Here is a 25,159-nt window from a genome sequence, read left to right as displayed (position 1 = left end):
CCCCCTGACCAGAGTCCAGCTGTCCCCAGTTGTCCTCGTTTTTTTTTTTTTTTTAAAGATTTTATTTATTTATTTGACAGAGATAGAGACAGCCAGTGAGAGAGGGAACACAAGCAGGGGGAGTGGGAGAGGAAGAAGCAGGCTCACAGCAGAGGAGCCTGATGTGGGGCTCGATCCCATAACGCCGGGATCACGCCCTGAGCCGAAGGCAGACGCTTAACCGCTGTGCCACCCAGGCGCCCCCCCAGTTGTCCTCATACTCCCGAAGCAGCACAATAGTCATGGCCACTTAGGCAGACGCGGCAGTCAGGCCCCTTGGACAGGTGACCCTGCCTCCCTACACCTCAGTTTCCTCATCTGCCAAATGGGCTTAGTAACAGTGCCTAATTCCTAGGGTTTGGGAGAAGGATGAAAGGAATACACGGAAGGCTAGGAACAGGGCCTGGCTCACACCAGCCATTACTTCAGCGTGAAGTGACATTCTTTTTCTTTCTTTTTTTTTTTTTTTTACNAGCCATTACTTCAGCGTGAAGTGACATTCTTTTTCTTTCTTTTTTTTTTTTTTTGACATCCTTTTTTTTTTTTAATTTTATTTATGAGAGAGAGAAAGAGAGAGAGAGTGCACAACCAGGGTGTAGGAGGGGTAGAGGGAGAGGGAGACAAGCAGATTCCCCGCTGAGCAAGGAGCCCCATGCAGGGCTCAATCCCAGGACCCTGAGATCATGACCTGAGTCAAAGGCAGATGCTTAACAGGTGCCCCTGCTATTGACATTCTTATTCACCACTGCCCTCCCAGCCTGGCCCCCATCACTAGCGACCAGCTGCCAACTCCGATGCCTCTAATCCACCCAACGGCTGGAAGAACCTATTTACCAAGTTATTTATTTTTTATATTTTTAGAGAGGAAGGGGGAGGGGCAGAGGGAGAGAGATAATCCCAGGCAGGCTCCACATCCAGCTCGGAGCCTGAGGCGGGACTTGATCTCACAGCCCTGAGATCATGACTGGAGCCGAAATCAAGAGTCAGACACTTAACCGACTGACCCACCCAAGTGCCCCTGTCAAGTTATTCTTATGAACAGTTCTGACACACCAAAAAAATCTACAGCAGCGCTGCTCGGTAGATACAGAACATGCGATATAATATTCAAAATTCTAGTAGCTGTGTCAGAAAAATGCAACGTAGTTAAAAATGGGCAGAGGATCTCAACAGTTTTCCGAAGAAGATGTACAAATGGCCAACAGGTATACGAAAAGGTGGGAAGCGTCATTAATCATTAGGAGAAAGGCAAATCGAAACCACGATGAGGTATCACCTCACACCTGTTAGAATGGCTATTATACAAAAGATGACCAGTGTTAGTGAGATTGTAGAGAGAAAGGATTCCTGGTGCACTGGTAGCGGGAGTGTATGTTGGTGCAGCCGCTGTGGGAAACAGTATTTATCCAAAGGAAACGAAGACAGGATCTCGTAGAAATACACGCACTCCCATGTTCACCGCAGCATTACTTACAGTGGTCAACACCTGGAAACAACCTAACTGTCCGTTAGTGGATGGATAAAGAAGACGTGGTGTCTCTGCATACAGTGGAATATTACTCAGCCTCAAAAAAGAAGAAAATCCTGCCATTCACAACAGCATGGATGGATCTGGAGGGCGTTATGCTCAGTGAAATAAGTCAGACAGAGAAACACAGAAAAACACAAATGAGCTCACTTATATGTGGAATCTAAGAAAAAGGCCAAATATAGGGCACCTGGCTGGCTCAGTCGGGGGAGCTCGAGCCTCTTGATCTCATGGTCATGAGTTCGAACCCCACACTGGGTGTAGAGATGACTTAAATAAATAGAACTTTAAAATACATAAATAAAGAAAATGAAAAGATCTTAGGGGTGTCTGGCTCACTCGGTAGAAAGTACAGCTCCTGATCTTGGGGTTGTGAGTTTGAGCCCCACGTTGGGTGTAGAGTTTACTTAAAAAATTAATAAAATCTTAAAAAAATAATAAATAATCTTTATTGGAGCACCTGCGTGGCTCGGTTGGTGAAGCATCTGCCTTCAACTCAGGTCATGATCCCAGGGTCCTGGGATCCAGTCCCGAATCAGGCTCCCTGCTCAGCGGGGAGCCTGCTTCTGCCTCTCCCTCTGCCACCCCGTCCCCCCCCCCCCGCATGCTCATTCTCATGCTCTCTCTTCTCTCAAATAAATAAATAAAATCTTAAAAAAACAAAAAGATAACTAGGTCCTGGGGGTGTAGTGTACAGCATGGTGACTGTGCTTAGCAATACCATATTTTGTATTTCAAAGTTCCTAAGAGAATAGATCTTAAAAGTTCTCATCAGGGCCCCTGGGTGGCTCAGGCAGTTGTGTGTCTGCCTTTGGCTCTGGTCTTGATCCCAGGGTCCCAGGATCGAGTCCCGCATCAGGCTCCCTGCTCACCAGGGAGTCTGTTTCTCCCTCCACCTCTGCTCCTGCTCGTGCTCTCTCGCTCGCTCTCTCAAAAATAAATAAAGTATTTTTTTAAAAAAGTTCTCATCATAAGAAAAACAGTTTGTAACTATGTGAGAGGACATTAAGTGAGCTTAGTGTGGCAATTATTTTGCAATATATACAGATCATGTTGCACACTTGAAGCTGATACAGTGTTATATGTCAATCGCAGCTCAATAAAAATAAATTTAAAAAACAGGTAAAATTAATTTTTAAAAACTTTATTTTTAAGTAAACTCTACACCCAACGTGGGGCTCAAACTCACAACCCCGAGGTGGAGAGTCACGTGCTCCACTGACTGAGCCAGCCAGGTACCCCAGGTAAAATTACGATTAATAATACTTTTTATTTAACTCACTATACACAAAATATTATCGTTTCAGCATGTACTAAGTATAAAAAATGATTCTTGAGCTATTTTACGTTTTTGGGTGCCGTCCTCAAAAGCCGACGTGTACTTCATACCCATAGCACGTCTCAATTCGGACTGGCCCATTTCAGGTGCTCACCAGCCCCACGTGGCCCGTGGCTACTGTACTGGACAGTGCAAGAAATATAACCGTGGCACACGTCCAGACACGTGACATCCCAGATACGGTTGGTCCCCTGGGTCCTTCCCTCCCTGGACAACCTCTGGCTGAATCAGGGTTGACACTTGGAGCTGTTCAGCGCCCGCTCTGTCTCCATCTGTGCCGACCCTGCTCTTCAAACTTCTTCCCTTCCTCTCCCCCTCCTCCTCCTGCAAGGTCCCAGTGGCCAGGCACCCCCACCCCAAGGAACCCCCCACTGGGTGCCCCAGACTTGTCTGGAGCTGATTGTGGCCACCACCTCAGGTCCCAATTCCCCGTATTGTCCCGGGCCAGCCTGCCTTTGGACTGTATTGTTTCTCCCAGAAAGATATGTTGACGTCCTAACCCCAGGTACCTGCGGCTGTGACTTTATTTGGAAAAAGGGTCTATGTAGATGAAATAAGTTAAGATGAGGTCATACTGGATTAGGGTGGGCCCTGAATCCAAGACGACGAGTGACCAGTGTCCCTGTAAGAAAAGAAGGCAGAGAGACACAGAGACCGGGAAGAAGGCCAAGTGACCATTGAGGCAAAGACTGGAGTTGTTCACCTACAAAACAAAGATGTCAGTTACCACCAGATGCTAGAAAGAGGCAAGGAAGGAGTCTCTCCTCTCTCCTGACACCTTTGGAGAGAGCGTGGCCATGCTGACACCTTGAATTTGGACTTCTGGCTCCCAGAACTGTAAGAGAATCTGTTTCCGTTTCAAGCCACCCCTTTGTTGTAATTTATTCCGGCAGCTGTGGGAAACTAATATCGCCTCCTCCCCTTCAGGCCTTGGCTTGCCCATCATCTGCCCTGAGGTCTGTCCTGACCTCCACGGGGCTAGGACCTCCCCATTTTTTAAAAAGATTTTATTTATTTATTTGAGAAAGGGGGGAAGCACAGGGGCTGGGAGTGGGGAGGGAAAGAGGGAAAGGAACAAGCAGACTCCTCACTGAGCAGGGACCCCACACACACACACGGGGCTCAATCCCAGGACCCTGAGATCATGACCTGAGCTGAAGGCAGACGCTTAACCCACTGAGCCACCCAAGCACCCCAGGCTAAGCCCTTTATCTGTTCTCAGCCTCCCCCTGACCACAGCTGTAATAATTCCTCATCAACTGTATCATTGCCTGTGAATCCTGGTGCCCCTGTGAGAGCAAAACCCACAAAGACAAGAGCTCCAACTCTCCTGACTTCATTATTCTCTCAAAAACATCAATCATCCCTTGCAACACGCCTGAACCTAGAGCTAGCGATGGCAACAGAAAACCCCCACTCCCTGTGTCTCTTGTGTTGGGACACGACTGATGCACAATAACTGTTTGTTGAATGACTAACTGATCATAGAATTTAGCCATCCTCAAAGCTCCTCCCAGTTGTTTCGGAGTCTCCACAGCTGGCTTCTCCAGGGCTCCAGATCAGTTTCCTACTGACTTTACCTTTTTTTTTTTTTTAAGATTTATTTATTTATTTATTTATTTTAGAGACCAAGCAAGAGGTGGGAGTGGGGTGGGCAGAGGGAGAGAGAGAGGATCTCAAGCTGACTCCCTGCTGAGCACGGAGCCACCTTGGGGCTCAATCTCATGACCCTGAGATCACAATCTGAGCCAAAATCAAGAGTTGGACACTTAACCTATGGAGCCACCCAGTTGCCCCCTGACTTGACCTGTCTTAAGCACTTAACACCCAGCACTACCCTATAAGGTAGGCACACTTATTATCCTCCTTTTACAGCTGAGGAAAGAGAGCCTCAGATATAGAGGTCTTACAGCAGGGGAGCTCCTACTATCTCCAGGGATAATCTTCAGAGTCACCATGAACAGGGAGCCCAATGCAGGGCTCGATCTCAGGACCCTGGGATCATGACCAGAGCCGAAGCCAGATGCTTAACCGACTGAGCCACCCGGGCGCCCCTCCATTGCATTTAAAACATAGAAAGCAACCCAATAAGCAACCCAAAAGCAACGTGGAGAAACTGAAACACCAGCAACACAAGCGGTTTGTTGTGTATCAGTGACAACTTAGCAAAGGCAAAGGAACACAGCAACGTGAGGGCATGGACTCAAAACCGCACTTGAGTGGAATCCGATAAGGTAGGATTGTCTGCTGGTGACTGCATCTTGCCATCGCTGCATGAATTTCCTCCTGGGTCTCTCAGCATTCCAAGAATGCCTCTGTGACTCTCCACCCTGTTCCCATGCCCCTTACTGAAATACATCATGGCCTGGAAATCCCTCCCAGGCTGAGCAGTTGCTAGAATAAATGACACATTCTGGAAGAAAACTGAATTCGCAGACAGATGCTTTCTCACCATCAATCACGCTCCTTGTCAAACTTCCTTGCCTCCTTGAGGCCATCCTGTGCTGCCTTTCACGCCTCTCTTACATGAAGAGTTGTGTGAGAAAACATGGTAGGAATAAACTCCGTTCGTTGCTGCCTGTCTGGCTGAAAGGATGTAAAACTCTTATTTCATTTGACAAATGTATCCTGAGCATCTGCTGTGGGTCAGGCTCTGTCTTGGGTTCAAGGCTGCAGCACTGGGTAAGTGACCCAAATACCACTCTCTCCTCTTGGGGTCTTGGAGGGGGGCTGTGGGAGATTGAAGCTGAACTCATTACACAATCAATTTCATAGTTATGATAGCAGTAAGGGTCACCTTGGACAATACAAGCTGATACTGGGGGAAGTAATCGTAGTTTAGCGGCTGTGACCCAGGAGGACGTCTCTGAGGAAGCCACACTCAAGTTGGACTCTGTATTAGTGTAAGTCAAGTTTTGCTGCAGGAACAAAGAAGTCCAAAGCACAGTAGTTTAACACAACCAAAGTTTATTTCTCCCTCGAGTTACTCACCCTATATGAGCTGGCAGGGGCTCAGCTCCACATAGTCAGGCAGAGGCCCAGGCTGATGAGGCAGCCGCCATGTTGGACTCAGTGCCTCAGCTGCCTCAGAGCTACAAGAGGGAGACTGGAGAAGCACATGTGGGCTTTTCGATGCCTCTGCTCAGAAGTGACTGACATAGAGAAGTGATTCCACTTCCACTTGCATTCCGACGACCAGAATTAGTCAAGGCAGTCACGGAATTGGATGAGTTTTTCAGTCAAGAGCTATTGGTTTACCATCGAAATGTCCATCATTGGATTGAACGGATGAGGAGGAAGGGAGTGCATTCCTGGCAGCACAAACAGCAAATTCAATGACACTGGAAATAAAGAGACAGTGGATCTGTGGCTCAAAATTCTGACAGAAAGGGACTTAACCCAGACTGCTATTTTCAGCCAAATAGTGATCAAGTGTGAGGAGCAGGCAAAGACATTTCAAAACACAGAGGGGCTCAAAAATGTTATCTCCCGTGCTCTTCTGTTCTTGGAAAGCTAATGCAGGATGCACCCCACCAAAACAAGGGGGCGAACCAACAACAACAACAACAGCAAAAAGGAACACATGAGATAGAGGAAACAGGTGTCCCAATATGGGAATTGAAGATAATTCCCAGGATGGTGGCAGGAGAAACTGCCCAGCAGGAAGAAAAGAGAATGCTCCCAATACATTATCTGGACCATGTGATCATTTGGAAAGCTGAATTGAGATGGGCTGCCAGAACTTCTAAGAAGAAGGAAAGAAAGGAAAGAAAGGAAAGAAAGAAAGAAAGAAAGAGGCAATTATCTCCAGGTGGAAAAATTATACGCCATGACAATTACACTTTCCAATTGTATCCCACAAAGGGAAATGAAATTACCTTTCCATAAAAGCAATAAAAGGAATGTGAGCCATCAGGACACCCCACGGATGGTGTCTCCTACCCAGCTGATGACTCAGGGGCACCATGTGATGTCTGGGAGGCATCTCAGACTCAACTGGCCCAAACTGGTCTCCACGAATGTTCCTCCTGACCTTTCCAACGCTCCATGCCTTCCCATCTCACACGCCTGAAACACAACCTACCAAGGCTTGAGGACTCATACTGGCTCAGAAGGAGGTGGGCAGACAAATCTGGGATGACTGCCTCTCCCACCCAGCCAATCAGAGCAGTCCATCCCCTAGGCCCTGTGATTGGTTTGGTTGTGTCATGTGATCCTATAGGACCGATGATAATGTAGTACTAGGACATCTGTGGAAACCTTGGGCCCAGCTCAATCTCTCTCTCCAAGCAGCTGCTGAGTGGAAACCATGGATCTATAACTGCCAGATAGGATCTCTGCCACCCGAAGGGGAGCCTGATGAGACGAAAGCCCAGCTGAGCCCGGAGACAGCAAGTTAGATTCCTAGTGGCTCTATCATAGTTTCTTGAGCCAGCTATGCCTGAAGTCAGTGCAACTCCTAGACCCCTAGCTTTTCAGGTACAGGAGCCAATTCATTTCTCCTTTTTCCTCTCACGAGTTTGAGTTGTTTTTCAGCTGAATGTAGTTTTGTTTTGTTTTTCTGGAACTTCCAACTAAGCAAATCCTGATCAATACAGCCCCTACTCAATGCTAGACATTGCACTGAAGAGTTGACATGAGGGGCATCTGGCTGGCTCAGGCGGTGGAGTGTGCGACTCTTGACCTTGGGGTTGTGAGTTCCAGCTCGATGTTGGGTGTAGAGTACTTAAAAAAATAAAATCTTAAAAAAAAAAAAAGAGTTGACATGAACTGGTTCATTGAACCCTATGAGAGGGGGAATAATCTGATTCCCATTTAACTGATGGGCAAACTGAGGCTCACGGAGGTGAATCCATCCACCCAAGATCATCAGAGCCAGGATTCCAACCCCTATTTGCCTGACCCCAAAGCCTGCCTCTCTTTGACCACGAAGAGCAGTTGCCAGATTTGGAGATTCCAAGGCAGGAACTGTGTTATGGGGTGAAGCAGGGGCGGGGGGGAGAGACAATGCCAATGGCCAAGACTCTTTGAACTTTCTTCAAAGGGCACCAAGGAGTAATGGAAGGTTGTGAACAGAAGGGTGGACTGTGGTGTAAAGAGTGAATCAATAAAAACAGTAACAAAAAGTAATAACTATCAAAACCACGATCGGATGCCACTTCACCCTCATCCGGACGGCTATCATAATAAAGGATAATAACAAGCATCAGGAGGATGTGGGGAAATCAGAACCCTTATACATTGCAGCTGGGAATGCAAAATGGCACAATGGGTTTGGAAAACAGTCTGGCAGTTCCTCAAAATGTTAAACAAAGAGTTACCGTATGACCCAGCAATTCCACTCGTGGGCATATACCCAGGAGAAATAAAAAGATACATCCGGACAAAAAGCCTACACACGAAGGCTCATAGCCGCGTTTTGCTAGCTAGCCAAAAAAGGAGAAACAACCCAAGTGCCCACGAGCTGACGGATGGAAAAGTGCAACGTGGTATATCCACACCAGGACATCTTATTCCGCCGTAAAAAGGAATGACGTACAGATTCATGCTATGACTCGGCTGGGTCTTGAAAACGCTTGGCTGAGTAAAAGAAGCCAGACTGCGTGCTTCCGTGCCTATGAAACGTCAAGAAAAGACAAATCCATAGAGACAGAAAGTAGATGAGTGGTTTCCAGGGGCTGGAAGGAGGGGAGAAATGAGGGTGATGGCCAGTGGTATGGAGTTTCCTTTCTGAGTGATGCAGTGTTCTAAAATTAGACATGGTGATTGGTGACACAGTCTGTGAATCCACCAAGAACCATCGAAATCTAAAATCCACACTTTAAGTGGGTGAATTGTATGGTAGGCAAATCGTGTCTCACTAAGGTGGTTAAAACATAGTATCTGACATTTATAGAGTGGTTTGCTCTGTCAGGAGAGGTGTTAACACACGGCACCAATGACTGCACCCGTATTCGCGAGATCAGTGTGTGAAAGACCCCAGTTTACCGAGGGGGAGACTGAGATCAGAGAGTTTTGGCAAGTCATGTAGTGAGGTGATGGTCAGAGAGCAGACGCTTGGCATTTCAGGCCCCTCCAGATCTGACCCTTGCCGCACACCCAACCCACCCCCATCCCCCGTTCTTTCCTCCCCCTAAGCTAAGCTCCTGCCCAACTGACCTCACTTCCTTTTCTTTTGCACACACATTCTTTGCCTGTGCTGATCGACTGCCTCTGCCCAGCTGTTCTTTCCTCTTCCCTTCTGCCTAGTCTGTAAAATGAATGTCTAAGTGTGAGGGGGCAAGAGAGAGGAGGTGCTGACTCGGAGTTTCCAAGCCTACGGCTTGGGAAATGAGAGGTGCAGGGAGGAGGGTACCTAGAGGGGCGGCCTGGGGAAAAGATCAAGGCCTGCCTCCTCCTGTCTCCCCGAGGACTTGGCCCACACCCACATGAACAGATTTTAAAGTCCTTGGCCTGAGTTTAACCCGAGCTGTAACTGGGGACACAGGCCAGGGAGGATGAGGTCAGCTTTTCCCCCGGGGCAGGTGGCCAGGCCTGGGGTGAGCAGGTGAGGAGAGAGCGGTGTGTGGCTCCGCCCAAGTCCTGCCCATCACCTTGGGACAGGGTGATGCCCCACCACCAGGCTGCCTTCTCCTCCCTTTCCCCGCCAACCAAAAGTCTCTTCTCGGAGACTTTTAGAACCTTTAAGAAGTCCAGGAGTACAATAAAATACTATTTAGTCATAAAAAGAAATGGACCCCCCCATGCCTTCAACAGCTGGAAGAACCCTGAAAACATGATGCCAAGTGAAAGAAGTCAGATACAACAGGTCGTGGATTGTCTGATGCCATTTACATGAAGTGTCCGGGGAGGGGGCAATTAGGAGTGGCTGCTTCACGGGTGTGGTTTCCTTCTGCGGTGACGAAATGTCTTTTTTTTTCTTTTCTTTTTGAACTGTCTTAAAACTAGACAGAGGTGGCTGTTGCAAACCATTGTGAATGTACCTGAAATCACTGAATTGTTCCTTTAAAATGGCTAACTTTATGTTATGTGAATATCCCCTCAGTTTTAAAAAATAAAAAGAGTATGCTAGGCCTTTGCTCATGATGAGTCCTCTGCCAGGAACCCCTTTCCGTTGACCTCAGCTCCCTTCACCTCCTCAAGGAGGGATGCCCGGCTCTCTGGATCTGAAATGGTCCCCAGTCACTCTCCTGTCACACCATGATATTTTATTGGTTAATAGCACACATCACTATGTGGAATTCCCTTATTGACTTGTATATGGGTTTTTTGGTCCCCCCACCAAAAGCTGAGGCCCTAACGGGGAGAGGGCACTGTGTGTCCCTATTTTCAGGTGAGGAACTGAACTGCAGAGAGGTTTAGGAAACTGGAAATTGCCCTGCCATTGGTCTGCCCCCAAGTCCACATCCCTGGCAACTCAGCCAGGAGCCCCAATCTCAAACACCTTCAGAGGCCAGGCTGGCCATCCGTATGTCCAAAGTCACCAGATAGCGTGGCCTGGGAGCATCTGTCCACTTAAAATGGCGTATGTGTTTTGAAAACTTAATAAACTTATTTTGCAGAGCGGTTGTATTGCTCTGAAATTAAGTGGAAAGTACTGAGTCCCCATATACACCCTGCTGGCCCCACAACTTCCCCCACTGTGAACACCCCACATCGCAGTGCCACACTCGGTAGTGCCAGTGAACCTGACACGACACGTCATTATCACCCAGGGTCCACAGCTGACATTAGGCTTCACTCTTGGGGTTGTACATTCTATGGGTTTGGACCAACGTACAATGATACGTATCCACCATCACTGACATAAAAATCCTCTGCGCCCCACCTAGTCGTCCTCCACCCCTTAACCCCTGACAACCCCTGAGCTCTCTACTGTCTCCACACTTTGGGCTCTTCCAGAATATCATAGAGCTGCAATCAAACAGCATGTAGCCTTTTTTTTTTAAGATTTTATTTATTTAGGGCAACCCTGTAGGGACCCCTCTCACTCCTAAGAGCTTTTTCTGTATCCTTGATTCATAAACTTCTTTTTTTTTTTTTTAAAGATTTTATTTATTTACTTGACAGAGACAGCCAGCGAGAGAGGGAACACAAGCAGGGGGAGTGGGAGAGGAAGAAGCAGGCTTCCCACAGAGAAGCCTGATGTGGGGCTCGATCCCAGAACGCCGGGATCACGCCCTGAGCCGAAGGCAGACGCTTAACGACTGCGCCACCCAGGCGCCCCTGATTCATAAACTTCTGTTGCTTTACTCACGAAAAAAGATTTTATTTATTTATTTGAGAGAGAGAGTGAGAAAGAGAGAACAGAGGGAGGAGCAGAGGGAGAAGGAGAGAGAGAGAATCTCCAGCAGACTCTGCACTGAGTGCAGAGCCCCGATGTGGGGCTCGATCCCAGGACCCTAAGATCATGACCTGAGCGGAATCCAAGAGTCGAGTGCTCAACTGACGGAGCTACCCAGGCGCCCCGCATGTAGCCTTGTCTGACTGGCTTCTTTTACTTAGTGATATGCATTTAAGTTTCCTCCTGCCTTTTCATGGCTTGCTAGCTCCTTTCTTTTTGGCGCTGAATAAGATTCCCGGGTGTGGATGTCCCACGGTTTATCCGTTCCCCTACTGAAGGGCACCTTGGTTGCTTCCAACTTTTAGCAATTATGACTAAAGCTGCTATGAACCCCTGTGTGCAGATTTTTGCTGTACTCTAGTCCTGAGAAGCAAGGCACCAAGTCCATTCCCCCTCAAGGAGGGGGCAACTTAGCTCCATTCTTTATGGAAAGGAGTATCAAGAATTTGTAGAGAAAGATTAAGGCCACCAATGTGGGGCTCGTCGAAACCCCGAGATCAAGAGTCACATGCTCTACGACTGAGCCAGCCAGGCACCTCATAAGACATCAAGGTGATTAAAGAATATTTAGGGGTAGAAATTTGAGGCTATGCAAATGTCCTGTTTCTCCTTAAAGTTTTTTTTTTTTTTTAAGATTTTATTTATTTATTTATTTGACAGAGAGAGAGATAGCCAGTGAGACAGGGAACACAAGCAGGGGGAGTGGGAGGAAGAAGCAGGCTCCCAGCGGAGGAGCCTGATGTGGGGCTCGATCCCAAACACCGGGATCACGCCCTGAGCTGAAGGCAGACGCTCAACAACTGCGCCACCCAGGCGCCCCTCTCCTTAAAGTTTTATCCATTAAATTTCTCAACCATCAGTGGATTCTGCCTGCAGCATCATTACCTGGTATTCTAATGGCTAGTTTCTATTTTTATCGTTCATTCTACATTTATTTTTTTAAAGATATTATTTATTTATTTGAGAGAGAGAGAGTGTGGGCCCAGTGGGGGAGGGTTAGAGGGGGAAGGAGAGAGAGAGAGACTCTCCAGCAGACTCTGAGCATGGAGCCCATGCGCAGCTCGATCTTATGACCCTGAGATCACGACCTGAGCCAAAACCAAGAGTCAGACGCTTAACCGGCTGAGCCACCCGGGCATCCCTCATTCTACATTTATTAACTGAAAGTCTTCTGTCAGGGAGATTTGTCCCTTCTCCTCCATTTTTAAATGGATTTAATCATGTATTTTTACTCAGTATGGACTTGTGGACATTTATTTCATCATTTGGGTTATAATCCAATATTATGGTTATTCAATTTGTTCTCAGATTGTTTCAGCTTTGGCCAAGGGAAGTTCTTTCAGGTTGGCTCCTGTGTCCTTTCGGCTCGTTTTAAGCACTCTATGGCACTGGAAAAGTCTCCAGGTTGGTTTAGTATTTTCTCTGCGATAGCCCTAGAATCAGCCATTTCTCCAGCCCTGGGACCCTGTGTTGGAAAATGGTATTTTCATATCTGTCTTTTTAAAAAAGATTTTCTTGGGGCGCCTGGGTGGCTCAGTCGTTAAGCGTCTGCCTTCGGCTCAGGGCGTGATCCTGGCGTTCTGGGATCGAGCCCCACATCAGGCTCCTCCGCTGGGAGCCTGCTTCTTCCTCTCCCACTCCCCCTGCTTGTGTTCCCCCTCTCACTGGCTGTCTCTCTCTCTGTCAAATAAATAAATAAAATCTTTTTTAAAAAAAGATTTTATTTATTTGTCAGAGAGAGAGAAAGAGTGTACAAGCAGGGGGAGCAACAGGCAGAGGGAGAAGCAGGCTCGTGTCCTGACAAGGAGCCCAATGTGGGGCTCAATCCCAGGACCGCAGGATCATGACCTGAGCCAAGGGTAGACCCTTAACCAACTGAGCCACCCAGGCAATCCCTTATATCTACTAAAATAAACGTGTCATACTGCTAACCACAGTCCGGCACCACATTGCTTTTTTTAAAAAAGATTTTATTTTTGAGTAATGTCTACACCCAACATGGGGCTCAAATCTACAGCCCTGAGATCAAGGGTTGGTACGCCCCACCGCTCCATCGCCTGAGCCCGCCAGGCACTCCCACCTTGGTCATTTGCAACTTCCTTCTGCAATGGAGTGAAACCTGGCTGTCAGTATCTACCATACGTACTTATTGGTTCAACACTAGCATATAAATAGTCCCAGAGTTATTGACCTGTACCGCTGAGAGCAACAAATTTACCAACTAAAGTACAGTGTTTCTGGCCAGGTCAGCCGGTTGTTTGAATGGGAGGCCTCTGAGCTAAGCAAACAGGCCTGGGGTTGTGGGGTACCCTTGGCCCTTGGGCCTCTACTTTGAGATCCCCCAAACCGTGACTGCTCTGGTCTCTGGCCAGGGGGAAGGTGGTCAGTTTGCACCTCTCTGCCAGCCACATTCATGCCTCATGGTTGGTCCAAAGGGGGTGGAGAGAGTGGAATGGAACCCCCCCATCCCCACACCTGCTGTGGTCCTCCAACCCTCTAGGTGGTGGTGGTGGGGGGTCTGACCTAACAAGGTCTATCCTTGTTAGGCGTTTTTGTCCTCTTGCAGGCGCTGACTCTGCTCTGAGAGCGGGTGCAGACCGGGCGGGGCAGCCCCTGTGTGAGGGCCCTGGGAGCAGAACCTGCTTGGTGGGTGCGCCCGCCCAGGCATGCATCGGGTGGGCGGGCCGTGGCAGGAGCTGCCCTTCCCTGGGGAAGAGACCAGGCTTGACTGGGGGATGGTGGGGGGCGGGGAAAAAAAAAAAAAGGGGCGGGGAGGGGGCAGGGGGATGCGTTGGGGGGTGCTTGAGGCCCATGGGGCTTGAGCTGAGTTCCCTCCTAATTCCTCCTCAGGGATACAGTGGTGACCAATACTACCCAACATTTATTGAGCTCTCACTGTATGTCCTGGCTCTGTTCTTTTTCTTTTTTCTTTTTGGTTCTGGTTCTGTTCTAATCATACCTTTCATCCTCAACAATATCCCTCAGACCGGACACTGTTAATAACTCCATTTCACAGATGAGGCCACTGAGGCTCAGAGGGGGGCATCATTTGCCCATGGTCCTAGACTACAGAGTAGCTGAGCCTGGCAACAGACTCTGAACCCTTTACATTTAAATTACATCGGGGCAGAGGAACAGACAGGGTCTCTGCCTTCCTGGATCTGGGGGTCTAGGGCAAAGACACAATAGGCCACATGAATAAATAAATAATCAAGGTAATTTCAGATGGTGCCAAAGGCCATGTGAGATTGGGGAGGAGGGAGAAAGATCAAGGAAGACCGCTCTGGGGGCGCCTGGGTGGCTCAGTTGTTAAGCGTCTGCCTTCCGCTCAGGTCAATATCCCAGGGTCCTGGGATTGAGCCCCGCATTAGGCTCCCTGTTCAGTGGGAAACCTGCTTCTCCCTCTTCCACTCCCCCTGCTTGTGTTCCCTCTCTCACTGTGTCTCTCTCTGTCAAATAAATAAAATCTTAAAAAAAAGAAGAAGAAGAAAAAAAGGAAGACCTCTCTGAGGACCCTTCCCGTGGGAAGGGTTGGGGGAAGGGTGTTCCAGGCAGACCTACCCCCAAGTGCAAAGGTCCTGAACTGTGTGAGGAATTGGGAGGAGGCCAGTGGGGCTGGAGGGCAGTGGATGGCTGGAGGCAGGGATACCAGTGAAGTACGTAAGGAGACACCAAGCAGAGCCACGTGGATGGTGGTGAGGGTTTTGGCAGTTACTTTGAGTCACCTAGGGAGCCATGGGAGAATTTAGAGCAGGAGCGGGACCCGATCTGAGTATTAAGAACTGTGGCCACAGGTGTGGAACGGTGGATGGGGTGGAGGTACAGAGACATCCAGGCTCCTGACATCTGCTGGAGAAGTCAGGGTCCCAGTCTATAGAAAAGAGGTACTAGGAGGTGGCGGGGGGGCGGTGTCGGTTGGAGGGCCCTGGATAGTATAGAGCCCAGGGAGGTGTGAAAAGGCTACCTTCCCATGAGGGGTGTGGCTTCCCTTTCCCAGAAGGGGGTCATTTATCCAGCACCTGGGTGGCCCCACCACATTGGGGGGATCTTCAGGGCTCATCCCTGCCAGCTTGGAAGGCAAAGTTGTGGAGCACCACCCAAGCGTTCCCTATCCCCCCACTCCGGCCCCACTGGCTGCACTACCCCGTGTGTGTCTTCGGTTCTGTCTCCCCAAGGAACATCGGGAGTAGAAGCCTCAGGTATCCCTAAGGGGCTACATGGGGATATGACCAGGCCTGGGTACCCCTCGCAATCCCTCACCTGGGGCACCCCCCCAATCCTCCCCTCATGGCCCCTGGGACACCCTCATGCCACCCGCGGCTGAGTCAAAGGACAGCCACCAGGCCCAGCCCCCCTTCCTGGCTGGAACCTCTGGTCTGAGGGTGGGGGAGCTGGGCCTGGCCAGGAAACTCCTGGGAACTGGGAGTGGGGGTGTGGGGCCAGCTGGGACTGGCCCGTTGGAAGAGCTGAGGCCTGGGAGAGGCGTGGGAGAACGACATAGACAAAGACACAGCTAACGACTGAGAGAGACACAAGAGAGACGGAAAAGAGAGACAGACCCCTAGAGACCAGATGAAAGAGATACACACACAGAAAGTGAGGGTTCATTCATTCATTCATTCATTCACTCACTCAGCAGATAAATTATTGGGCCTGGGCTGTGTCCCCGCTGCACCCAGGACAGATGCAAACCCCTGCCTCTGTAGGGGCTGACTGGTGGGGACACAGCCCAGAAACCTGTTAAAGGAGTAAATCACCTTGGGAGCGAGATGGGGTAGGGGGAGCCAGGAGCGCATAGGAGCCAGATCTTCCTCATCTGGGGGGAAGGAGGTTCCCACCAGAATCCTGCCCTCACCGGCTCCTCCCCAAATCCCTCTAAGCTGGGTGTGTGTGTGTGTGGGGGGAATGGAGAGGGGCCTGCGCCCCGGAGCCACCCAGATGTAACTGCCGGGTTAAGGGGACTGAGGCTATCGCCGCCCTGCTGGAGACCCCTCCTAACCTGCGCTGCCGGGTCCGTCGCCGACGGGTCGTTCTTGGGGTGCAGCCCGGAGGCTCAGCTGGAAGGTAGGCGGGAAGTGGGCAGGGACCAGTGTCCAGGCCCCAGAGGACAGAAGGGACCCCTAGGCGGGGGGGGGGGGGGGGGGAGAAGGTGCAGCCGGGGGCTCAGGCTGAGGCCGCCCCTGCTGAGGACCTCCCCTTCCCGCTTCTCCGGGTCCTCCCACAGCGACGGAGCGTCCCTGGGAGAGCAGTTCAGGCCCGGAGGGGGGAGCCAAGGGCTCGCCGGTGCCAGTCGCCGACGGGGCGCGCTCCGGTGCCGCGGCGGGTGGCACAGGCTGGCAGCCATGGGCTGGGTGCCCGGGCCCCAAGGGGAGGGGGCGACTGCTGGCGACCGCCAGAGGTCCACGTTGTGGGCCCTCCTCCTCCCCCTCGCCTGCCGGCTCCAGCCCCGCCCGTCTCACCCCCGCCCCCCACGCCGAGCCGCGTCCGTTCCCACTGATCCCGGCAGCGCGACTGCCGGGGGCGCACGACCAGGGCGCAGGGGTGAGTGTACTGCACCGGGTCTCCAGGTGCGCGGGGCTCAGCCCGGCCCGCAGGGGGTTGCCCTGCCGCTACCCCGGTCCCCTTGTTTGGGTTTCCCCAGGAAGCCTCAGGGGGCGGGGGGGGTTGGGAGGGAAGGCGGCGACTCCCGGGCTGGATGCCGGGGCCGAGGTTGGGGGTAGGCGCGCCTGGAATCCCCTGGCCTCGCCCTCTCCCGGCTACACTGCAAGTTTCGCTACTTCAGTCCTGTTTCCAGGAAATTCGAGGCAAGGCAGGAGACGCAGAGGCTGTGAGCCTGTGCTCGGTGTCCCCATCCGAGCGTCACCCGTGTCTGCATGTATCTGATGCCTCCTTCCCCGCAGCGCGGCTGAGTCCGGGACTCCCTGGGTCTGTATTTGCTCATGGTTCCCTGAGGGCACCGATGCCGTCCGGGATGCATTTGTTCCCGCCCTGGGCAAAGAAGTCCGTTCCCCTTCCCAGGCCTCGGTTTTCTCATTAAGTGGGACTCGCGCGACCGTGTAACCATTTCTAAGTAGCTGTATGTGTGTTGAAACATGAAAACCTTCGTGTCGGCTTCCAGTCGCAGCTTCCAGTCTGTAAACTGGGACTGAGGGGAGAGCTGCTGGGGGGTATTAGAGGGTGAAGCCTTGGACGGGAAGTACTATTACACTCTAATGACACGTGTGCCCTTCTGCAAAAGCCTGTCTGTGCGATCTGCATCCTGTCTGCTGCCCTCAGGCTCTGCCTCTGTAAAACGGGAGGACAGATAGCTTTCTCACGGTTTTTTTTGTTTTTTTTGTTTTTTTTTTTGCGGTGGATGAAGGAGTGTGTGCTGCGCACAAAGCTCTGCGTGCGGCGAGGCAGCTAGATTGTGAGGCTCTGGACTCCAGGCTGGCTGTGGGTGGAGGTTGTGAAATTCGTGGCCTGAACGACTGGGCGAAGCCCTCTCAGGGGCTAAATTTGGGTTCCTGTGTGTGCCTGTGTCGCTCTGCTCATGTGTGAATATATTTTCTTGTTTCCCTCATGGAGTGTGACTGTGTATTTTTGCCTTATTTTGTGACTGTGTGTACATGTCTTGCCAGCGTGTCACTGTATTCGTGCGTGCGTCCCTGTCTGCTTATGATTGAATCTGCCCCTAGATATCCCTCATTATACGTACCTTACTAGTGTCCATTTCCTGCGCGGTTCTGTCACTATGTCCCCTCGTGATATTATTTGCATGGCTTTGTGTCAGCCTGTCTCCATGGCCACCTCCTTTCCATCCCTAACTCCCTTTGGGCCCCCGGGTTAGTGTGGAGTGGTGGGTAGGGGGTGAGGGCCCCTTTCCCAGGGCTGCGAGGCCCCGCCCCGCCGGGCCGCCTCCGCAGGCCTGATACTCGCACCCTACCTCTCCGCAGCCTTGGGGCAAGCGGCCCATGGAGCCGGGGCTGCTGCGGCCGGCGCCGGTGAGCGAGGTCATCGTCTTGCATTACAACTACACCGGCAAGCTTCGCGGTGCCCGCTACCAGCCCGGCGCGGGGCTGCGAGCCGACGCCGTCGTGTGCCTGGCGGTGTGTGCCCTCATCGTGCTCGAGAACTTGGCGGTGCTGTTCGTGCTTGGCCGCCACCCGCGCTTCCACGCGCCCATGTTCCTGCTCCTGGGCAGCCTCACGCTGTCCGACCTGCTGGCGGGCGCGGCCTATGCCGCCAACATCCTGCTGTCGGGGCCTCTCACGCTGCGCCTGTCGCCCGCGCTCTGGTTCGCCCGTGAAGGTGGCGTCTTCGTGGCGCTCGCCGCCTCCGTGCTGAGCCTCCTGGCCATCGCGCTGGAGCGCCGCCTCACCATGGCCCGCCGGGGCCCCGCGCCCGCCGCGCGTCGGGGACGCACGCTGGCCATGGCGGCGGCCGCCTGGGGCGTGTCGCTGCTCCTCGGACTACTGCCGGCGCTCGGCTGGAATTGCCTGGGCCGGCTGGACACCTGCTCCACGGTCCTGCCGCTCTATGCCAAGGCCTACGTGCTCTTCTGCGTGCTCGCCTTCCTCGGCATCCTGGCCACCATCTGCGCGCTCTACGCGCACATCTACTGCCAGGTGCGCGCCAACGCGCGGCGCCTGCGGGAGCGCCCTGGGGCTGCTGGGGGCGCGTCCAGCCGGGCACGCCGCACGCCGCGCTCGCTGGCGCTGCTGCGCACGCTCAGCGTGGTGCTCCTGGCCTTCGTGGTGTGTTGGGGCCCCCTCTTCCTGCTGCTCTTGCTCGACGTGGCGTGCCCGGCGCGCGCCTGCCCCGTGCTCTTGCAGGCCGACCCCTTCCTGGGCCTGGCCATGGCCAACTCGCTTCTGAACCCCATCATTTACACGCTCACCAACCGCGACCTGCGCTACGCTCTCCTGCGCCTGGTCTGCTGCGGCCGCCGCCCCTGCCGCAGAGGGCAGGACGCCTCCCAGGGCTCCGGGAGCCCCGCGGGGGCTTCGGGAGGCCTGAACCGCTGGCTGCCCCCTGGCTTGGACGGCAGCTCCAGCCGCTCCGAGCGCTCGTCACCCCAGCGGGACGGGCTGGACACTAGCGGCTCCACTGGCGGCCCTGGGGCGCCCACAGTCGCCCGGACCCTGGTACCCGCACCGGCTGCAGACTGACGCCCTCTGGCCTGCCATTACCCTAAGAGCTGTTTTGCAGACTTTTTCTTTTTAAAGAAAGGAATTTGTAGGAAAAGCAGCGAAGATGGTGGCGGCAGAAGAGGCGAAGGGAAATGTGTTTTATTTATGCTAAACCCCACAGCAGTAAATGAGGCAGACAAAAATCGGGGCTCATGTGGCATTGACATTCTGATGGCGGGCACAGGCAATATCAGAGTGAAGAAATCATGGAGATAATTCCAGCTACAATACAGTGATGCGATGGTGGTCAGGGGATGCTTCTCTGCAGAAGGGATGACATATGATGTAAGTTGAGACGTCACCGCCCTGGGAACACTTGAAAGAAGAGCATTCCAGGGTGAGGGAACAGCAGTGCAAAGGTCCTGAGGCTGGAAGATGCCTGTGTGTTCTCGGAAAAGCAAAGATCCCCTTGCTGCTGGAGCAACAATGGAGGGTGATGGGGGAGGAAACAAAGGCAGAAAAATGATGGGGCAGAGTGGGCAGAGCCTTGTGGGCCCCGTGGAGGACTTTGCTTTTACTCTGAGTGAAGTGGGAGGTGGAGGACGGACTTGATCTGCTTGAGATGTTCCCAGATCTCTGTAAGGGGAAGATGTCTGCACTGGCTCAAGGTTGGGGCCTCAGACTGTGTGGATTCTGAATAGATTTTGGAGACAGCAGACGGAATTACTGAGGAAATGAGTGTGGGTGTGAGAGAAAAAAAGGAATCAAGGACAGCTCTCCAGTTTAGAGGCGAGGATGACAAAGACGCAGCACCCTAAACTAAAATTGGACTGTGGGAGACTCGGCCAATTCCTAGCTGAAACAAGATTTCTTTGAGTGTGGTGTCAGAGCCTTCATTAAAAAAAATAATAAATACAATAAAATAATAAGAACAATTACAGCTTACTGTGCCTGGCTAGTCATCCCCACAGTGGAAGGCCCAGACACACCTTTTTCTCACCCTTACTGCAACTTTGCAAGGCAGATTTCCTCACCCCGATTTGACATATGAGGAACCTTCCAAACGGTGAGTACCTCGCCCAGCGTCTGAGCCGGGATATTAGCCCAGACTGTCCCGCTCCCAGGGCCTAAGAAGCACAGGCCTAGACTAGTCTCTGGCTCCTTCTGAGGGGTATGGCAAGGCCAGACACTCCCTCCCTCAGTGGTCTGCATTCTTGTCCGGGGGCGATACCAGGGGCCTGTTTGTGCCCATAAAAGGCTCCAGGCATGCTGGCTGTGGGTACCAGCTGTCCCTAGATGCATTCCTGACCCCAGTGCCACATTGCTGTCCTGGAGGAGGGGCAGGGGGCTTTGGACTCAAACTACCTCTCGCCACTTGCCGGGAGACCCGCGTAACTGCAGGCAGACGCAAAGACAGCAGTGTGTTTTGGGGGCCACGGATCCAGCCTGGGGGCCTGAGCGTCCGCCAGCCGCGCTCAGGTAATCCCTGCGAGCCACATGCAAGGGAAACCAATCTATTTCCTGCAACACAAACACACTGAAACCAGGACACTCCCAGGACTAGACCTAATTTCCCACTGGGCCTGGCCTCCCTGACTCCAAGCTCCTCTATGGTCCAGGGGAACCTGAAGCTCACGCCATTGTTTGGTTGCTTGATAGGATGATGGTAGGGGATTTATTCACTTGTTCATGTTTTACACAATTCGAAAAGCACCAGTTCCCCTTTTTAGGTGTGATCACTGTGGGGATTCCTTGGAAACTTCCAGAGCTATTCTGTGGATAAAGGAGCTGACAGGTAAACACTTCTCTCTTTTTTATACAACTTTAGCACTGCTTTGTGTCCTGCTTTTTCACTTACTAGTTAGTGCATCTTGGGAATTGTTGCACACCCACAGATTTTGTACTGTCTTACTGTCTTAGTTGGCTCAGGCTGCCTTAACGAACACCATTACCTGTGCAGTTGGAGCAGCAGAAATTTATTTCTCATGGTTCTGGGGGTCGGAAGTCCAAGATGAGGGCCCCAGGATTATCTGGTGCTGGTGAGGACTCTCATCCTGGCTTGGCTACCTTCCTGCTGTGTCCTTTCATGGTATAGAGAAATCAAGAAGCTCTCTGGTGTCTCTTCTTAAAAGGGCCCTAATCCCATCATGGGGCCCCACCTTGAATGGCCTCATCCTCCCCAAAGCCCCATCTCCAAATACCATCATGTTGGGGGTTAGGGATTTGACATATATTTCTTGTCAGGACAGGAGGGGTGACAGTTCAATCCATAGCACTAAAAGAAAAAAAAATTTGTTTTAAATCAAGATAAACATCCATAGGGCAAATGTCTTAATCCGTTTCACTGGCTGCATACTATTTCACAGCATGGATGTGCCCCAATGTATTACACCAGGATCCTATGGAGGGCCACAAGGGTTGAGTCCAATCCTTTGCCTTTATACGCAGTACTGCGTAAACATCTGTGTACACACATCCTCCGGCACGTGTGCAAGTGTACCTTGGATAAATCTCTACAAGTGGCATCACTGGGTCACAGGGCCTATAGGTTTGATTTTGAAATATGAGAGATTGCTTCAGACAGGTTCTAGAAGGTGCTGGTTTCCACTGAGCCTGGGCCACTCTGCGTGTTCGCTGACTATGCTATGGCGCCCCTTCTGGAGAAGCCCAGAACTGCACCTTCACTCAACAGCACCCCCTTCCACCCTCCTCTGGTTTGGATTTAATCCTAGACTGAGCAGGGATGTTGAATCTTTAAAATTCACTCCTAAGGCTGGCAGAATCTTTTCTTAGACCAACATCTTTTTAGCCTGGCATTTCCTTCGATTATTCGCCTAGTTTTCATTTAGATGGACTCTTTTTTTTCTTTTAAAGAAGATTTAATATAGAGTATCTTTAGGAAACAGACTTCCCGAGTGCAGTTGAAATTTGGGTCAGTTTATCATCTAGCTTTTCAGGAATGAGTGTATATCACATATGGCAAGGATTCTTCCTATGAGATACTTGTTTTTTCTCAATTTTTAAATTTTTAAAATGAAGCCATTTTATTAGAAAACTGAAAGCATTGTATCCTTGATCATGTCTCTTCAAAGATATATAGTCTTTCTTTTAAAAAAAAAATTTAAGGGAGGGCCTGGGTGGCTCAGTTGGTTAGGTCTCCGACTCTTGATTTCGGCTCAGGTCATGATCTCGGGGTCATGAGATCAACCCCTGCATTGGCCTCCTCACTGAGTGTAGAGCCTGGTTAACACTGACTCTCTCCCTCTGACCCTCCCCCACTCCCCTCCTCATGCTCTCTCTAAAAAAAAAAAATTTAATTTTATTTTAAGGGGTGCCTCTGTGGCTCAGATGGTTAAGCGTCTGCCTTCGGCTCAGGATCCTGGGATCGAGCCCCACATGGGGCTTCTTTATCAGCCGGGAGCCCGCTTCTCCCTCTCCCTCTGCCTGCTTCTCCCTCTCCCTCTGCCTGCCACTTCTGCTGCTTTCTTACTTCCTCTGTCAAATAAGTAAATAAAATCTTAAAAAAAATTTTTTTATTTTTATTCCAGTGTCATTACCATACAGTGTTAGTTTCGGGTGTTCAATACAGTGATTCAGTAATTGTATACATTACACAGTATTCATCATGATAAATGTACTCTTAATCCCATTCACCTATTCTACCCATCCCCCACCCACTTCCTCTCTGGTAACCAAGACTTCGACTTCATTCTCTATAGTTAAGAGTCTGTTTTTGGGGGCGCCTGAGTGGCACAATGGCTAAGCGTCTGCCTTCGCTCAGGGCGGGATCCCGGCGTTATGGGATCGAGCCCCAGGTCAGGCTTCTCCGCTATGAGCCTGCTTCTTCCTCTCCCACTCCCCTGCTTGTGTTCCCTCTCTCGCTGGCTGTCTCTATCTGTCGAATAAATAAATAAAATCTTAAAAAAAAAAAAGTCTGTTTTTGGGGGGCGCCTGGGTGGCTCAGTCGTTGAGCATCTGCCTTCGGCTCAGGGCATGAGCCCGGCGTTCTGGGATCGAGCCCCACATCGGGCTCCAGTGTTGGAAGCCTGCTTCTTCCTCTCCTACTCCNGCTTGTGTTCCCTCTCTCGCTGGCTGTCTCTCTCTGTCAAATAAATAAATAAATAAATAAATAAATAAATAAATAAATAAATACATCTTTAAAAAAAAGTCTGTTTTTGGGTTGTCTCTCTTTTTTCCTTTTTATNCCCGGCGTTCTGGGATCGAGCCCCACATCGGGCTCCAGTGTTGGAAGCCTGCTTCTTCCTCTCCTACTCCCCCTGCTTGTGTTCCCTCTCTCGCTGGCGCTCTCTCTCTGTCAAATAAATTAATAAATAAATACATCTTTAAAAAAAAGTCTGTTTTTGGGTTGTCTCTCTTTTTTTCCTTTTTATTTATTTTTTTTCCTTTTTATTTTTTAAGAGAGGGAGGAGGGAGGGGCAGAGGGAGAGGAAGAAAGAATCTTAAGCAGGTTCCTCATCCAGCGTGGGGCCCATTGTGGGGCTCTTCTCACAACCCTGAGATCTTGACCTGACCTGAACCGAAATCGAGAGTCAGATGCTTAACCAACTGAGGCACCCAGGAGCCCCATCCTTTGTTTCTTAAATATGTATGAAATCATAAGGTATTCATCTTTCTCTGACTGTCTTATTTTGCTTAGCATTATACCCCCTACTCCATCCACGTTGTTGCAAACGGCAAGATTTCATTCTTTTTTATGGTTGAGTAATATTATAAATATATACCACATCCTCTTTATCCATTCATCTATGGATGGACTCTTAGGCTGCTTCCATAATTTGGCTTAGATGGGCTCTTTCAAAAATAAGTACATTTAAAAATTAACTTTGGGGGGCGCCTGGGGNAAAAATTAACTTTGGGGGGCGCAGTCGTTAAGCGTCTGCCTTCGGCTCAGGGTGTGATCCCGGCGTTCTGGGATTGAGCCCCACATCAGGCTCCTCTCCTATGAGCCTGCTTCTTCCTCTCCCACTCCCCCTGCTGTGTTACCTCTTCTCGCTGGCTGTTTCTGTCAACTAAATAAATAAAAATCTTAAAAAAAAAATTAACTTTGGGGTACCTGGGTGGCTCCCACGGTTGAGTGTCTGCCTTAGGCTCAGGTCATGATCCCAGAGTCCTCGGATTGAACCCCACATAGGGACCACTGCTCAGTGGGAGCCTGCTTCTCCCTCTCCCTTTGCTCCCCTGCTCCTGCTCTCTCATGCCCTCTCTCTTCCTATCTCAAATAAATAAAATAAAAATTAACTTTATATCATAATCAGCATAAATGGCGAATCAGTATCCCTTCCCATGAAAATAAGAACTGTTCCTATCTTTTGGGCACTAGTATTCGCATTTCATCCTGCGGATTACCTAGCAGGTAGGTGCTAGTATTATTACCATTTTACAGGGAAGAAATTTAAGTGTAGACAGGTTGAGTTATGGACCTATCCCTACAGAGCTAGAGAGTGGCAGAGCCAGGCTTCAGACACCTGTAGGCCACAGTCACGCACCTCTAGATTGGAGGTAACCAACTAAAGACAAGGAAAAGCCATGTAGGTAAATAATTCAAGCAGGATCTTGCGACCACTGGACGGTGAGGCCTGAGCTGTGTGTGGTTAAAGTGAGAAGAGCAGGGACGCCTGGGTGGCTCAGTCGGTTATAAGACTGCCTTGGGCTCAGGTCATGATCCCAGGGTCCTGGGATGGAGTCCCGCATTGGACTCCTTGCTCAGTGGGGAGCCTGCTTCTCCCTCTGCCTGCGCTCCCCCTGCTTCCCCTTGCTCTGACAAATAGATAAATAAA

General features: G+C 50.9%; 1 protein-coding gene and 1 long non-coding RNA gene across 7 annotated transcripts in view; one reads left to right on the top strand and one right to left on the bottom strand.

Moving 5' to 3' along the window:
* The window catches only part of LOC117801849, a 20,837-nt gene extending 2,528 nt beyond the window's left edge, over positions 1–18,309 (bottom strand). Inside the window, exon 1 of one of the 3 annotated variants that reach the window (XR_004624602.1) lies at positions 18,176–18,309. This is a non-coding gene — a long non-coding RNA (uncharacterized LOC117801849). Of the gene's footprint in view, positions 1–16,249; positions 16,384–18,175 lie in introns of those variants that run through there. The other 2 variants (XR_004624603.1, XR_004624604.1) reach the window with 2 other exon arrangements.
* Positions 16,297–20,296, top strand: S1PR5 (sphingosine-1-phosphate receptor 5). Of its 4 annotated transcripts, none has more exons than XM_034657772.1 (3): positions 16,297–16,314; positions 16,475–16,791; positions 17,045–20,296. In XM_034657772.1, the coding sequence occupies exon 3, from the start codon at positions 18,204–18,206 to the stop codon at positions 19,398–19,400; it is 1,197 nt and encodes a 398-aa protein (XP_034513663.1). In that variant the 5' UTR covers positions 16,297–16,314; positions 16,475–16,791; positions 17,045–18,203; the 3' UTR covers positions 19,401–20,296. The 4 variants fall into 4 exon arrangements, with proteins under 4 accessions (XP_034513663.1, XP_019657478.2, XP_034513661.1 ...); XM_019801919.2 differs by having other exon boundaries at positions 17,033–20,296; XM_034657770.1 differs by having other exon boundaries at positions 16,298–16,314; positions 18,186–20,296.
* Positions 20,297–25,159: the final 4,863 nt, after the last annotated feature.

This window comes from Ailuropoda melanoleuca, chromosome 4 (assembly GCF_002007445.2).
Source record: "Ailuropoda melanoleuca isolate Jingjing chromosome 4, ASM200744v2, whole genome shotgun sequence".
Lineage (NCBI taxonomy): Eukaryota > Metazoa > Chordata > Mammalia > Carnivora > Ursidae > Ailuropoda > Ailuropoda melanoleuca.
Note: the sequence above shows the minus strand (reverse complement) of the source record. Positions and strands in the feature narration are given on the sequence as shown.